At 44.2% G+C, this 17371-nt stretch overlaps 1 protein-coding gene across 1 annotated transcript in view; it reads right to left on the reverse strand.

Annotated features, from left to right (window-relative positions):
* Window positions 1-16717, reverse strand: part of LOC131191851 (O-acyltransferase like protein-like) — a 40984-nt gene extending 24267 nt beyond the window's left edge. The window contains exons 1-6 of the mRNA XM_058170386.1: window positions 16518-16717; window positions 13021-13160; window positions 11392-11470; window positions 7212-7350; window positions 6459-6664; window positions 4519-4689 (exon numbers count right to left, since the gene is read on the reverse strand). Of these exons, the coding sequence (XP_058026369.1) occupies window positions 4519-4689; window positions 6459-6664; window positions 7212-7350; window positions 11392-11470; window positions 13021-13160; window positions 16518-16680 (898 nt within the window). The 5' untranslated portion in view covers window positions 16681-16717. The remainder of the gene's footprint in view (window positions 1-4518; window positions 4690-6458; window positions 6665-7211; window positions 7351-11391; window positions 11471-13020; window positions 13161-16517) is intronic.
* Window positions 16718-17371: the final 654 nt, after the last annotated feature.

A 17371-nucleotide genomic window follows, 5' to 3' on the forward strand; every position in this document is an offset into this window, starting at 1 on the left:
CTCGTTACTGCCCGAATCTAACACTGGCGACGAAGGTGGGATCTCGAGGCTAAGAGCGCCAGGAAAAGAGCTGAACTCACCAGGAAGACGCGAACCCAGCAAACAAGGGGCGGAAAGCAGCGATGTCCGGCTACACACCGCCAGCGCCATTCGACCCAGCTAAGGAAAAATGGGGGTCATACATGGCTCGTTTCGAGTGTTTCCTCGAGGCGAACAAACTTCAAGGAGTTTCAGACAACAGGAAACGAGCATATTTCCTGAGTCACTGCGGTCCAGAGGTCTTCGACACCGCAGAATCCCTGGCTGAGCCAACGCCGGTACAGTCGGTACCGTGGCAAACTCTGCAGACCTTATTGAGAGCCCATTTTGCACCAACGCCGTCTAAGTATGTGCAACGGTTCGAATTCGGGGAGCGCAGACAGCAAAAGGGCGAGTCCATCAGCGCATACATGGCCGCCCTGAGGAAAGCCTCAAAACATTGCGAGTACCGAGACTTGGATGAGGCATTACTGGAGCAACTCATCCGCGGGGTCAGAGACATCCGTTTGCGGAGGCGGCTGCTGTCCAAAAGCAACCTAAAGCTGGCGAACGCCTTGGACGAAGCCAGGGCTCACGAGATGTCTACCCAAGCGGCGGAAACCCTACAAAAGCCGCTCGCACCAATGGCTGGTGCGAAATCAACCCCGGTCCACAACGAGGAGATCCAGGCTGAGTCGGAGGGTGAGGAAGAGGAAGGAGTCTTCCACACCGGGAGGCCGGAGAAAGAAGACCGGGGTGACTGCGCAAGTTGCGGAGGGCAACACCAACGACAACAATGCAAATTTAAGGATGCGGTGTGTCGGCGGTGCGAAAGGAAGGGGCACATAGCACAGGCCTGTCGAGCACCCCAACCTTCCCGCCAAAAATTCAAACCGGCCAATCAGAGCGCGGGAACGGCGAAGCGGCCCGCGAGTGGTCAGTTAAAAAAAGGCGCGAAGTTGAATCAGACTGTTGTGAGAGTGGGTCACGCATCAACACGCCTAGAGAAAAAAATCTTTACGAAGGCAAAGATTGAGGGGGTGCCGTGCCGATTGGAGGTGGACACCGGCTCATCGATCACGATCATGTCCTGGGACAATCTCGTGAGAGCCTTACCCGCCATCGCAAAGCACAAGCTGCAACCACAGAAATTAAAGGTACAAGACTACCAAGGGAATCGCATCCCTGTTCGAGGGGTAACGTCCGTCCACGTCGAGTATGGACAATACAAGAAAACTCTACCCATCACCATCGTCGAGGGGACCCTGCCAAGCTTACTGGGTCTGGACTGGTTCAGAGCATTGGGCATGGGGGTGACCGGAATCTTCAGGAACAAAGTCGACCTCAAAGACGCACTCGTTAAGGAGTTTGGGGACGTTTTCAAAGACTGCCTGGGCAAGTACAAGGGGACCCCTATCTCATTTAACTTAGACCCCCAAGTTGCCCCTATCCGTCTAAAGGCTAGGAGGGTACCGTTCGCCCTAAAGCCCAGGATTGACCGGGAACTGGACAAGCTAGTAAACCAGGGAATTCTAGTGCCAGTTGACCATGCTAAGTGGGAGACACCTATAGTCACCCCAGTCAAACCGGACGGGTCGGTCCGGATTTGCGCTGACTATAAGGCAACGCTTAACAAAGCGTTGCAAAAGAGTGCTTACCCCGTTCCGGTGGTACAGCACTTACTGCACTCAATGGGGCAAGGGCAAGTTTTTGCCAAGCTAGACTTGGCCCAAGCCTATCAACAGCTGCCTGTAGATAACAGCACAGCCGAAGCACAGACAATTGTGACTCACAGAGGGGCTTTTAAGTGTACCCGGTTACAATTTGGGGTTAGTGTGGCTCCAGGGTTATTTCAGAACTTAATGGAGCGACTTTTGCAGGGACTACCAGGGGTGGTACCATACTTTGACGATGTACTGGTATCCGCTGAGAATCTAGAGGAATTAGGGGAAAGACTGCGAAAAGTTTTGGGCATTTTCCGGTCTGCCGGCCTCACAGTTAAACTGAACAAATGCCAGATCGGGGTTGAATCTGTGGAATTCCTGGGCTACCGGATAGACAGGGAAGGGATTCACCCCACTGAAAGCAAGGTAAGGGCTATCAGGAAGGCTCCAGTCCCAAAGAACAAAACGGAGTTACAGGCATTCTTAGGTCTAGTCAACTTCTACGCGGTATTCTTGAAAAATAAGGCAACAGTAGCCGAGCCGCTGCATAAATTACTAGCAAAGACGACTGCATGGTCTTGGGGAAAGGCGGAAGCTAGGGCATTCGAGGGGGTAAAGAATCTCCTAGCGAGTGATAGCCTCCTTATCCAATACAATGGCACGCTGCCATTGGTGCTAAGCTGCGATGCATCTCCCTATGGGGTGGGGGCTGTGCTCAGTCACAGATTGCCAAATGGCACAGAAGCCCCTATTGCATACTACTCCCGAACCATGTCATCAACTGAAAGGAATTATAGCCAGCTTGATAAGGTAGCCTTGGCTATAGTCTTCGGAGTAAAGAAATTCCATGAATATGTATTTGGTCGTGATTTCGAAATCATCACGGACCATAGACCTTTGCTAGGACTGTTGGCCGGCGACCGCCCAACACCCGTGGCACTTTCGCCCAGACTGACCCGGTGGACTATATTCCTGGCTGCATATTCTTACAAACTACTGCACCGGCCAGGGAAGGAATTAGGGCATGCAGACGCCCTGAGCAGATGCCCGTTACCAGAGACTATCGAAGACCCCACTCCGGGGACACCAGTTCTGCTAATTGACTCTTTGGACTCTGGCCCAGTCACATCCAAAGAGGTGGCTCGGGCTTCGTACAAGGACATTACGATAAGGACTGTAATTGGTTGGGTACAAAGGGGTTGGCCCGCTGCGCCGGGCGAGCGTTTTAAAGAGTTTGTGAAAAAACGTGGGGAACTCTCAGCCCAAGGGGGGTGCCTGCTATGGGGGGATCGAGTGGTGATCCCGGAGAAATTGAGGGAGAAGGTACTGGGGCTCCTTCACGAAGGTCACCCAGGGATCGTGAGAATGAAGGGCATAGCGAGAAGCTATGTGTGGTGGCCCTTAATGGACACAGAAATTGCTGAAAGGGTAGGGAAATGCCAGGCCTGCCAGGAGTCAAGACCGCTACCCCCAACGGCCCCGAGTCGGGAATGGGAGAGACCGCAGGGCCCTTGGTCTAGGATCCATATCGATTTTGCCGGCCCCTTCCATGGCCAAACCTTTCTGGTAGTAGTCGATGCCTACTCCAAATGGCTGGAAATCATTCTCATGAAATCCATGACAGCCGAGGCCGTGATCTCAGTCCTACGGCGCCTATTTGTCACCCACGGGTTGCCCGACACTCTAGTCTCTGATAACGGCCCGCAATTCACGGCAACCCAGTTTGAGGGGTACTTGGCAGAAGAGGGCATCCGGCATGTCCTCTCGGCGCCTTTCCACCCTGCGACGAACGGCCTTGCAGAACGTTTCGTTCAGAGCGCAAAGGAAGCATTGTCCAGAATCAGGCCAGGCGATTGGCAAACAAAAATTGATACATACTTGGCAGTCCAACACAGAACCCCCTGTGTAGCAACTGGCCGCAGCCCGGCAGAGCTACTAATGGGTCGGAAACGTAGGTGCCCACTAGACCGCTTAAACCCAAACTACACACCAGACGGTTACAAGGGGGCACACGGTAAAACGAGAGGGATGGCAACCGGCGACCTAGTGTGGGCACACAACTACAGCGAGGGCCCGAGCTGGTTAGTAGGAAAAATCATAGAAGTAACAGGACCAAAATCATATCTCATAGAGATAGAGGATGGCCGGGTATGGAAGCGCCACATAGACCAAATAAGAAAACGCATAACCGGTAAAACAGAATCAGGCCCTGACTACCCAATGTTAGAATTCACAGCTAACTCAACCCTGGGGCTAACGCGGGACTTATCTGAGTTCCAAGAGGTCCAGCGACGCCAACCGGTTCCTCCTGAAGACAGCAGGGACGACTCTGCAAATAATCCAGGGCCGGATGGCCTAGAGGAGGAGCTGAGAGGAACAAACAGTCCCTCCGGCCAGCTCGACTCACTCCCAGAAAATGAATTGCGCAGGTCTGAAAGAGTTAGGAGACGTCCAGTCTACTTGCGTGATTACGTTGAAAAATAAGATGCAAAACTTATGTAAATATTGGTAAAGTGTTTTCTGGGAGGGAAGGAGTGTAATGTATCTTTAAAAGTTTTGGCGGGAAAAAAGCACGTTGCTGATTGGTTGAAGCCACCGGCTAAACTGTATATAAAGAGAGGTTTTTCCCAGCCCGCGTTGCTGGGTTCACCCTATAGTAAAGAGCTGTTGTCACAATCCTGGTCTCCTGCCTCGTTACTGCCCGAATCTAACACTCAGCATCTCCCTTGAATATTTATGAATTGCCCTTGGTTACTAAAAATTTGCTTACTCCCGCAGGGAGATTGAATTTCCTTTAAATGAGAACTAGATTTGCTTTGGCATCTACAGTTCATACCTAAATTCTGCCATGCTGTCATTTGGCTTGTATGTCCAGAAATTATCCACAAAAGACTTAATGATCTAAGACCATTTAGAGCCAAGGAGGCATCTTGAGAAGACTGGGTCATCCAAATAGCTGGAAGATTTCTTTGCAGGGAAAAACACTTCATAAGGCAATCCAAGGTACCTAAAATACCAAAACACAAAATATTAATTGTAGCACAGGTTATATTCATTCCTCAGCAACCTACGAAAGCATGAATAAATTTAAACATGCCAGTGCAAATATAATAAAGTATCACAATTCAGAACAAAATGATACTTTGGGAGAATGTCCTCAGGTGCTTCAAGTACATCAACGTTTCAAGTAGATCAATGTTTTCAACCTTGGCAACTTTAAGATGGGTGAACTTCAACTCCCCAAATTCCCTAGTAATGGATTTCCCCTAAGGAAAGCAGCTTTTAGGTACAAAAAAAAAAAGCTATTTTGTAGAGCTGGTCTTTTAGATATGATGCTCCCAAACAGGATGAAATCCATATTTTTTTACTACCGTTTCTGTGGGCATGACTTGGTGGGCATGGCTTGTTAGCATGGCAGAGGAAGGATATTGCAAAATCTCTATTCCCACCCCACTCTGGGACCAGCCAGAGGTGGTATTTGCTGGTTCTCTGAACTACTCAAAATTTTTGGTTCTCCAAACTGCTCAGAATTTCCTCCACCAGTTCTCCAAAACCTGTCAGAACCTGCTGGATTTCACCCCTGCTCCCAACCCACTAAGAGCTTTAAAGATAAACTTGATTGTAAGCTTGAGCAAGATCAATAAATACATCTTAAATTGACCCTAGAAACAAATAAGCAACCAGCATTATTCTACTGAAATTGGAGCAAGAAAGAGGACTATTCCAGAAAATTTCTGACAGCTAAATCCTGCATCAGCTGAAGCTACGGAATTGTCTCCAAGGGCAATATCATGTGTAACATGCTGGAGTAATCCAGCTAGGAAATTATAAACATATGGAGTACATGGCCAGACTACTATTACTATTATTACTACTACTACTGTCCTATTGTCATATTTTATGGCCTAAAGCTTGCAGTAAGGCTTGAAGGTCAATGACCTTCAGTAGGGCAAGTAGGAAAACAAAATAAAGAATCAACTCAGAGGGCACAGTCCATAAAGTTGGAAGATTTAAGGTCCTTAAATCATACTTGACATTTTGTCATTTTTATTTCAAAGTATAAAAAAGCTAGCTACTCATAATATGGAGGTAAAGGTAAAGGTAAAGGTTCCCCTCGCACATATGTGCTAGTTGTGCCCGACCATAGGGGATGGTGCTCATCTCCGTTTCAAAGCCAAAAAGCCAGCACTGTCCAAAGACGTCTCCGTGGTCATAGAATAGAATAGAATAGAATAGAATAGAATAGAATAGAATAGAATAGAATAGAATAGAATAGAATTTTTATTGGCCAAGTATGATTGGACACACAAGGAATTTGTCTTGGTGCATATGCTCTCAGTGTACATAAAAGAAAAGATACCTTCATCAAGGCACAACACTTAATGATGGTCATAGGGTACAAATTTAACACTTAATGATACAACACATAATGATATGTGGCCGGCATGACTCATGTGGCCGGCATGACTCAACACCAAAGGCGCATGGAACGCTATTCCCTTCCCACCAAAGGTGGTCCCTATTTTTCTACTTGCATTTTTTACGTGCTTTTGAACTGCTAGGTTGGCAGAAGCTGGGACAAGTAACAGGAGCTCACTCTGTTACGCGGCACTAGGGATTCAAACTGTTGAACTGCCGACCTTTTTGATCAATAAGCTCAGTGTCTTAAGACAATGAACTAAACTATGACAGCCATTTTGGAGTTTACACATAATGTCTTATGCACATTGTTCCTGAATATACATAATTTTTAGCAATATATATTAAGACCCCTACTTTGTTTTGAACCATCTACCAGTGGCAATATCCCTGATATGGATTCGTCGGTCTGTGTCTTCTCTGTTTTTGATGTATGTTTTTGCATTGAAGATGTGCTGCCATAATTTGTATCTGAAGGCTGTTTGTTGTTCTTCTTCCTCCAGAGATCAGCACTGTAAATAGTTCCAGCAACTGGCAGAATGATGAATAAAACACTAATAAACCTAGGGAAAACAGAAGTTCATTACTGCAGAAGTCTTGATGCATTGAACAGGGGTCGGCTGCTGGGGGTTTGCAGGGGTTCAGGAGAACATCTAGCTAAGATTCTGTGCTGTTTGGAGAACCCCCAAATCTCACTCCTGGCTGGCCACGCCCACCCCACCCCACCCCTCCCCTACCAAGAGTCCCCACGCAGCCTATTTTGGATGCAGATAAGTGCAGGGTGCACACGGAGGCTCAGGGAGCGTGAAAAACGGGCCTACTGGAAGTTCGGGAAGGCCAGAAATGGGCCCATTTCCAGAGCCTGGGGAGGCAGTTTTTGCTCTCCTGAAGGCTCGAGAAAAGCCTCCGGAGCCCAGGGAAGGCAAAAAGCACCCCCCATACACACTGTGGTTCAGGAGGCCGACTAGGCCATGGCCACCATGGCCACGCCCACCCAGCAACCGGGTAGAGAACCCCTTGCTAAAATTTTTGAAGCCCAGCCCTGGCTTTGAGGCAATGGTTGGAATATCCTTTTTGGCACACATTTACATCTGGACACCCAGTACTTACAAGCAGACCCCTGTGAATGCATCTATGGTAGAGAGGTCTTTGGCACATCTGGCTACCGTGTTAAATGAAATGGTTGCGTTGAGAGCAAAGAGGGACGGGAAAGGCAACAGGAAGGAGATGGACTTGTATTTAAATACATCTGTCAAGAAAGAACAACAGTAATAATGTCAGATCTAGAGAAGGGAGCATGTTGTACTTAAAATTTTTCATTGCTTCGGAAAGGACAGAAGAAACATAGAAACATTTGCTTTCTTGGGGTACAAAGAGTATTTGTGTGCCTCGTACAGAGAGTTTTTATTGCATTTCTATTTGAAAAGTGGAAAACTCATAAGACTCTTTTTTTAAAAAAAAATCACTCACCTTTTTCTCCTGTTTTTAATCATCTGTTTCAGGGAGAGGAAAAAGAGAGATAGCCTGGTGCCCAGAGGTGGGTTTCAGCAGGTTCTGACCAATTCTGGAGAACCGGTAGTGGAAATTTTGACTAGTTCGGAGAACCGGTAGTAAAAATTCTGACTGGTCCCACCCCCATCTATTCTCTGCCTCCCAAGTCCCAGCTGATCGGGAGGGAATGGGGATTTTGCAGTAACCTTCCCCTGGAGTGGGGTGGGAATGGAGATTTTACAGTATCCTTCCCCTGCCATGCCCACCAAGCCACGCCCACCAAGTCATGCCACACCCACCAAGTCACACCCACAGAACCAGTAGTAAAATTTTTTGAAACCCACCACTGCTGGTGCCCTCCAGTTTTGTTGTGTTTCAGTTCTCACAAACTCCCAACCTAGGGACATCCACTGTGTATGTGTGTGTGTGTGTGTTAAAAAAATAAATAAATCAAGATTTATTTATTTATTTCATCAAGCATGTAATAGGTAACAGATATAAGTATAAACATTATTATGAATACATGAAATGGATACATATAAAAGGGAACATTTGGACAGGGACGGTAGTGAGCTTATGCACGCCCCTTAGAGACCTCTTAGGAACGGGGTGAGGTCAACAGTAGACATCCCTTATGTGTGTCTGGATACATGAGAGGGATGGCCTATTTAAAGGTTTCCCCTTTCCAGTCATGGCCGACACAAGGGAATAGTGCTCAGCTCTGATTCTCAGCTGAGGGAGTCTGTATTGTCTGAGAGACACTTCCGTCATCATGTGGCCAGCATGAAAATATAGAATGCAGTAAGCTTGCTTGACAAAGTGGTATCTATTTATCTACTCACATTTTGACGCTTTCAAACCGCTAGGTTGGCTGGAGCTGAGGCAAGTAACGGGAGCTTACCCCGTTGTGCAGTGCTTGGGTCTCGAACCTGGGCTGTCAGTTTTCCAACTGACAATCTCAAGGGTCACTGAGCCATTGCGCCTCCCCAGGTAGCATATAATTTTAATAAATAAAAAATAAAATAATAAATATTATATATGAGATATGCGTAAAATAGGGATGGCAACCACATTGTTGTTGTTTTTTACTTCCCTTGGACTCCTTTCTATTCTCCTTGGTATAAGACCATTTTTCAATCCAGGGACTAAATTCAATTTCAAATTTAAACACCCAAGTAATAACCAAACCCACCAAAAATAGCATACTTGTAGGAAATGACAGAGGCTGAGCCCAAGGGAGGGGTCAAACGCATCATCAGTAATGAGTCCCTGCACTCCCACAAGAGATCTAAGTCCAGCACTCCTTGAATTCCTTTCTTAAGATTTCTCTTGACCGCTAGTAGTTCAGAATCTTGTAGAGACCTTAAGCTCGCAATAAATCTTTATACTCATTTGAACTGCCTGAATATCCTGATTTTCTTGGCGCTTGACAGTACTGACTGTACAAAACTTAAACTTGAAGAATTGAAGAAAGGGCAAGATTGGATAATACGCAATACATATACATAATACGGTATAAAGCCGTGATGGCGAACCTATGGCATGTGTGCCGCAGGTGGCACACGGAGCCATATCAGTGGACATGCAAGCGTTGCCCTAGCTCAGCTCCAACATGCATGCTGGCCTTCCAGGCCCACAGGAAGTTGGGAAACAGGCTGTTTCTGGCCTCCAGAGGGGCTTCAGAGGGTGGGAAAGGCCCTCCAGAGGGCCTTCAGCGTCTTAGCCACTGAGCTACCGCGTCCTGGCCATTGACTTTCTAAAAGAACGCAAATGACCAGCTTTCTGTAAGGAGTATATATCCTTCCATTCCCCACCATCCACTCAGCGCTGAAGAAGCTTCTTGGATGAGAAGCGAAACATCTTCAAAGAAAAACCAGAAAGTCCAGTTGAGAAGATGAGATAGTTAGACAGTCATCAATGCACTGAACATGAACTTGGACAAACTCCAAGAGACAGTGGAGGGTAGGGGAGCCTGGAGTGCTATGGGGTTTCAAAGAGTTGGACAAAATTTAGTGACTGAACAACAACAACCTCTGTATCCATAAAAGGTAAAGGTTCCCCTCGCACATATGTGCTAGTCGTTCCCCACTCTAGGGGCTCATCTCCATTTCTAAGCCGAAGAGCCAGCACTGTCCAAAAACAGGTCATGTGGTCACGTGGCCGGTATGACTAAATGCCAAAGGCGCACGGAACGCTGTTACCTTCCCACCAGAAGTGGTCCCTATTTTTCTACTTGCATTTTTTACATGCTTTCGAACTGCTAGGTTGGCAGAAGCTGGGACAAGTAACGGGAGCTCACCCCGTTACAAGGCACTAGGGATGTGAACCGCTGAACTGCTGACCTTTTGATCAACAAGCTCAGTGTCTTAGCCACTGAGTCACCGTGATGCTGTTACCTGGATCATATAGCACTTAAAAAGTTTCATGGCGGCAGGTATGCATCTGTCTCTTTTAAAATGAAAAATACTCAAAATCACTTTGGCTCTCTTGTTAGCTTTGGCAGAAGAGGATCTAATTTATATCTCTCCAGCTCTAGAGGCTTGGGGGAAAAAATCACACTAAACTCTTTAAAAGAACTACATTTGCCTTTTGTGTGGCAAATAGCCCCAACTATCCTGGCAAGGTCCAAAGAAACAAATTAGTGAAGTAAGGCACAAGCAACATTGAATTTACATTTACATTTAATTAATGAATTAAACATGGTTAACATGATACCCCACAGTAATGAACATTCTGTGTTTCAATAAGTTATTAGGTGATTCAAGATGAACTATAAACAGTTGGTGAACAGGTAAGGGGCTTGGATAAAAGAGGTAATGTTATGTTGGGAGGATGAAAGGATCAAAATGAAAAGCAGTTGATTATTTTTGCAAAAAGTTAGCAAGTTTTCCTGGGACATATAATTGATATAAACTGCAAGGTTTAATGTACTGTATTGTGTTTGTACAGGGCACAGCCTTTATTGCACATTGCCAAATGTAAAATATCTCTTAATAGTAAATAATCTACTGGTTAGTAACAAATGGACAGGGTATATTTTCAGAATGAATAAAATCTGCACTATGAGCAAATAAAGAAATTCCTATTTTTCCCAATGACTTACTATTGTTTTTACTGTTCTTTTTCAGCCATGAAAAATACGATTCAAAAATTAGGAAAATACGATTCAAAAATTAGGAAAGAAGAAAGTTAGAGATCGAGTAAACTAACTTAATTTTTTATTTAGTAAATACACCCAGAACTGAAGCTTTGCAGGTTTGCAAGAACAGTTAGTAGTAGCAGGTTACTACAGGTGGTCCTCAATTTATGACCATAGTTGAGCTCAAAATTTATGTTGCTAAGTGAGAAATTTTTTAAGTGAGTTTCGCCCCATTTTAGGACTTTTTTTTGTCACATTTGTTAAGTGAATCACTGCAGTTGTTTAGTAACACAGTTTTTAAGTGAGTCTGCTTTCCCCATGGACTTTGCTTGTCAGAAGTTTGCAAAAAGGGATCACATGACCCCGGGACACTGCAACGGTCATAAATGTGAGTCAGTTGCCAAGCATCCAAATGTAAATCACATGACCCTGGGGGATGCTGCAACGGTCGTGTGAAAAACGATCATACGTCACTTTTTTCAGTGCCGTTGTAACTTCCAATGGACACTAAGTGAACTATTGTAAGTCGAGGACCACCTGTAGTAAGTTACCATGCCTGTAGGTGTAGAAAATGAGCACACAATAGTCCTTCAAGAATTATTTTCTCATCTGAAAGATTTATATATACTAAGGACCAAAATAAATATAATCCGTTTTTACCTAATGTGGCTAATGCTGTAATTTCTTCTTCTTGGCAGGAATCAGGAACACAGATTCCATTATAGTAATCAATTCTGCCCTAGGAGAATAATGGTTTTAACCCGGTTATTGAAGGATCAGGCAAAACCAGGCAAATTAAGTGGATAATCAAAATGCGTTGACTTCAACGGGGCTCAATGAGAAATCCTATGTTTGTAGGTCTATCAAAGGAGGCGTCAGATTAATGCAAGGGAGTGAAATTTTGGAGACAAAAAAATGGCTCTAGTTAGAGCAGGGGTGTCAAACGTAAGGCCCAGGGGCAGATCCGGCCCAGGGGTACTTATATCTGGCTTGTGGGGCTGCCCTGTAAACAGCGAAGAACCGGCTTGCGGCTCCCAAGCTCCAATTTCAGCTGCCATGGCCTCCTGCAACCCTCTGCCAGTGAAAACTGAGTGCCCCTCCCGAGCTCAGGAGCTAGGGAGACTGTTTTCACTGGCAGAGCACTCAGGCCCCCACAGGCGCCACCGACAGGAGTGATGTCAAGCTGGCCCTGCCCATCCCGGCCCTCTGAGGTCAAATGCAACCCTGATGCAGCCCGCAATGAAATCAAGTGTGACAACCCTGAGTTAGAGCAACAGACAAGAGACCATATACTATAGGTCCGTGATGGAGAACCTATGCCATGCGGAGCCATATTGGTGGCACGCGAGTGTTACCCTAACTCAGCTCCAGGGCACATACGTGCACTGGCGGCCTTTCCGGGCCCATAGGAAGTTGGGAAACAGGCTGTTTCTGGCCTCCAGAAGGCCTCCGGGAGGATGGGAAAGGCCGTTTTTAGAAAGCCTCTGGAGCCTGGGGAAGATGAAAAATGGTCCTAAAGTCCCACCGTGCCATCGCGTGCCATCGCATGCCAAAAGCGGGGAAAACGCGGAGGGGTCCCATGCACACGCGTGGGGGGGCGGGAAGCATTGAATTATGGGTGTGGGCATGCATGCACACAACTCCCCCACGCTCCCCCCATTTTTGGAACGTGACAGCAAAAAGGATAGCCATCACTGCTATAGGTAGTCCTCAAATTATGAGCACAACAGCAACTGGAAAATTTGTTGTTAAAGAGATGCAGTCACTAAGCGAAGTACCACATGCCCACACTCAGTCTTACAATTTTTTTTCCTATAGTTGTTAAGCAAGACTTTAGATGACTATGACTTGTGTCCTTCTCTACTGGCTTCCCCACAGACTTAGCTTGCCAGAAGACATCTGGGAAGGTCACAAATGATGATCATGTGACTGTAGGACATAGCAACCATTTTGAATCCATAATGGCTGCCAAGCATCAAAATCATGACCATATAACCCAGGGATGCTGCAAGAGTCATAAGTGTGAGGTCTGTTTGCAAGTTACTTTTTTCAGTGCTGTCGTAACTTTGAACTGTCACTAAACGAATGTTTGTAAACTGAGAACTATCTGTACTGCCTGCTTCTTAGAGCTGAGAGAAAATGATGATCCAAGATCACCCAACTGACTTGGTGCCTAAGGCAAGACTAGAACTTATGGCCTCCATGTTTCTAGCTCGGTGGAGAGTTTGCTGTAGCATTATCAATATTCTATACTTTTTATTATATGTTCAGGCCAAACAGTGTACTCACTTGTTGCAATTGAAGTTTGCAATACTGTCCACGGAATTTTCCAGAAGGAGCCTCTGCAGAAAGGCATTCAGTGTAAGATCCCAACCTGTCCACATTTCCATTTAAGATGTTGCTGCTGTATTTCCCAACTGAATCATACACTGTGATATCAAAGCAAAGAGGGTGAATTATAGAACATCTCCACACACAAACTGATTTGAGCAGACAAGGTTAACTTTTATATTCTAAGTGGTTGCTTGTTCCTCCAAATAATCTGAAATAGAAGGCCATTACCAAGCATCAGTACAGGAATAGTTGGGCCATCTCGGCTATGGAAATTCTCAGACATCCAGTTCAGAGTTATCCCAAAGGTACTTTGTCAAAAGGCAACTGGACTTTGTTTTCCCTTGAAGATGTTTCACTTTTCATCCAAAAGCTTCTTCAGTTCTGAACTGGAAAAAAGATGCTTTTTCAAAAGGCAACTGGACTTTGTTTTCCCTTGAAAAAGTTTTGCTTCTTATCCAAGAAGTTAACATAACATAATAACAGAGTTGGAAGGGACCTTGGAGGTCTTCTAGTCCAACCCCCTGTCCAGGCAGGAAACCCTACACCATTTCAGACAAATGGCTATCCAACATTTTCTTAAAAATTTCCAGTGTTGGAGCATTCACAACTTCTGCAGGCAAGTTGTTCCATTTATTGATTGTTCTAACTGTCAGGAAATTTCTCCTTAGTTCTAAGTTGCTTCTCTCCTTGATTAGTTTCCACCCATTGCTTCTTGTTCTACCCTCAGGTGCTTTGGAGAATAGTTTGACTCCCTCTTCTTTGTGGCAACCCCTGAGATATTGGAACACTGCCATCATGTCTCCCCTAGTTTTTCTTTTCATTAAACTAGACATACCGAGTTCCTGCAACCGTTCTTCATATGTTTTAGCCTCCAGTCCCCTAATCATCTTTGTTGCTCTTCTCTGCACTCTTTCTAGAGTCTCAACATCTTTTTTACATCGTGGTGACCAAAACTGAATGCAATATTCCAAGTGTGGCCTTACCAAGGCATTATAAAGTGGTATTAACACTTCATGTGATCTTGATTCTATCCCTCTGTTTATGCAGCCCAGAACTGTGTTGGCTTTTTGGCAGCTGCTGCACACTGCTGGCTCATATCTAAATGGTTGTCCACTAGGACTCCAAGATCCCTCTCACAGTTACTACTATTGAGCAAAGTTTCTTCAATTCTGAACTGAAGAAGCTTTTTGGATGAGAAGCAAAACATCTTCAAGGAAAAACAAAGTCCAGTTGCCTTTTGAAAATAGAATAGAATAGATTTTTTTATTGGCCAAGTGTGATTGGACACACAAGGAATTTGTCTTGGTGCATATGCTCTCAGTGTACATAAAAGAAAAGATACATTCATCAAGAATCATGGTACAATACTTAAGATAGTCATAGGGTACAAATAAGCAATCAGGAAACAATCAGTATCAATATAAATTGCAAGGATACAAGCAACAAAGTTACAGTCATAAGTGGAAGGAGATGGGTGATGGGAACAATGAGAAGATTAACAGCAGTGAAGATTTAGGAAATAGTTTGACAGTGTTGAGGGAATTATTTGTTTAGCAGAGTGATGGCGTTTGGGAAAAAACTGTTTTTGTGTCTAGTTATTCTGGTGTGTAGCGCTCTATAGCGTCGTTTTGAGGGTAGGAGTTGAAACAGTTTATATCCAGAATGTGAGGGGTCTGTAAATATTTTCACAGCCCTCTTTTTGACTCGTGCAGTATACAGGTCCTCAATGGAAGGCAGATTGGTAGCAACTATTTTTTCTGCAGTTCTAATTATCTTCTGAAGTCTGTGTCTGTCTTGTTCGGTTGCAGAACCAAACCAACAGTTAGAGAGGTGCATCTTTTGGTTGTTCCCTCTCATAAACTTTCAGCAAACTTATACAAATTTACAATCAAATGACTAAATCTTTGATTGAACTATCTTTCCAACTTTGAACAGCAGTGGTGGGATTCAGCCAGTTCGCACCACTTCAGGAGAACCGGTTGTTAACTATCTGAGCAGTTTGGCAAACTGGTTGTTGGAAGAAATCATTAGGGCAGAGAACCGGTTGTTAAATTACGTGAATCCCACCACTATTGAACAGTATACATGGTTTGAAACTTGGTGCTTTATAAATGCATAAGTCTTAATTTAGGGATGTGTTTCCACCTTTTGGAATAAAAATTCAAAAGTACATCCCCATTGTTAGGCCATATTCTAACACCGTATTAACAAGCATACAGATTTTGAACTAAAATAGGGCAATAGTAGGACAAACTCGCAGTCATATGTGTCTCCTTACAATGTAGTAACACTCAAAGCTAACCTTTCAGAATTCTTCTCTGAGGTGTCCAGTAAACATGAAAAAGAACCTTTAGTTCAATTTGTCTCGTCTCAGAATGTTTAATAATGTACTAATGACTTAATGAGACCCTTACTCACTGAGTTGCTAATACGTAATTTAGTTCAGCTCTAATTATTGCAAATAAATAACGCTTCATTTATTAACAATACTACAACATTAGAATAACGCAAAATCAATCACAAAACTGATAAAAATTTAGCACTAATAGGGGCAAACCCATCTTCATAGCATAAAGAAGACCTGAGAGAAATGGCCTCACATCATGGTAATTCAAAATTAATTTGGGTGTGTGGGAAACCTCAATTATTTGAAGCAACCTCAAACCTCAATTATATAGAATAGAATAGAATAGAATAGAATAACAGAGTTGGAAGGGACTTTGGAGGTCTTCTAGTCCAACCCCTTGCTTAGGCAGGAAACCCTACACCTCTTCAGAGAAATGGTTATCCAACAGCTTCTTAAAAACTTCCAGTGTTGGAGCATTTACAACTTCTGAAGGCAAGTTGTTCCACTGATTAATTGTTCTAACTGTCAGGAAATTTCTCCTTAGTTCTAGATTGCTTCTCTCCTTGATTAGTTTTCACCCATTGCTTCTTGTCCTGCCCTCAGGTGCTTTGGAGAATAGCTTGACTCTCTCTTCTTTGTGGCAACCCCTGAGATATTGGAACACTGCTATCATGTCTCCCCTAGTCCTTCTTCTCATTAAACTAGACATACCCAGTTCCTGCAACCGTTCTTCGTATGTTTTAACCTCCAGTCCCCTAATTTGAAACAACCTTTTTGGTATTTTTCAATCTTTTATCTGTAGACAACTTGTCACATTAAAAATGCTAAAATTTTTGGCAGGGATGTTTCTCCAAAGATTTGCCAGATATTCCACTGCCGAGAACCTGGAAAAGCTGAGGAGAATATTTCTGTTCTCTGCAGCCGTTAGATTCATCTGCAGAAAGGAAGTTTGTAATATCTCATTAGTCGTCTGGTGAGAGACTCTAAACTCTAACCTTAAAATTAATTGCAAGACACTGGAACAATTTTGTTCTGTAGGTAGTGGATAAATATTTCCAACCAAGTCTAAGTTGAACAAGGTAAACTTATGATCACGTTTACTTACTTTTGATTGCATATGGTTTGGGTTTTTCTGCATTCAAGTCAGACAGGAATTCAGCGATGTCTTCCCAACATTCTTGAGTTACATTTATTGCAGGAGAAGTTGAAATCAGGAAAGAAAACAGGAAGAGTTTGAGGAGGTAGGTCACCATTTGTCCACTCTTCATGTTTATCTCTAGGTCCTTCTGCTGTTTTGGATGTGTGGCAAACAGTACTTAAGGACTGTATTGTAACCACTTGATTTGGGGATGGAAAGACAACCTAATCTCCACAAGATAATTAGAAATGCTCAGTGTTCTTTGAATACACAAGCAGCACAATGGAAATTGTACCAGCGTGAAAAACCTATTTCTGCGCCAGGACTGTCTTACTTTGAATGTTTGGCCCATTTTCTCTTGAACCACCTGCTGCCATTCGTTCCAGAGATCAAGACGCTTCTGTTTGCCCTTTGGATGGTGTTTCCATCACAGCTTTGTATACCTGTGTTCCCTTTGAGAGTCGGTTTATGGAAAATGTTGTTCTATCAGGTTATTCTAGGATAATTGTGTGCAACTGAGTTCTTTTGTGCTTAAATGTTCTAACGGCCAAATTACTGAATGAGACTAAGTACGGTCAATGCATGCAGAAGCAGAAGAGATCATCTGGGATTTATGGAAGAACCTTTTTGCTGGAGCCTCAACAGAATTAAAGCTTTTCAGACCATCGTTTTAAATTACTTCATATAGAATAGAATAGAATAGAATAGAATAGAATAGAATAGAATTTTATTGGCCAAGTGTGATTGGACACACAAGGAATTTGTCTTGGTGCAGATGCTCTCAGTGTACATAAAAGAAAAGATACGTTCATCAAGGTACA

This window comes from Ahaetulla prasina, chromosome 2 (genome assembly GCF_028640845.1).
Source record: "Ahaetulla prasina isolate Xishuangbanna chromosome 2, ASM2864084v1, whole genome shotgun sequence".
NCBI classification, from domain to species: domain Eukaryota; kingdom Metazoa; phylum Chordata; class Lepidosauria; order Squamata; family Colubridae; genus Ahaetulla; species Ahaetulla prasina.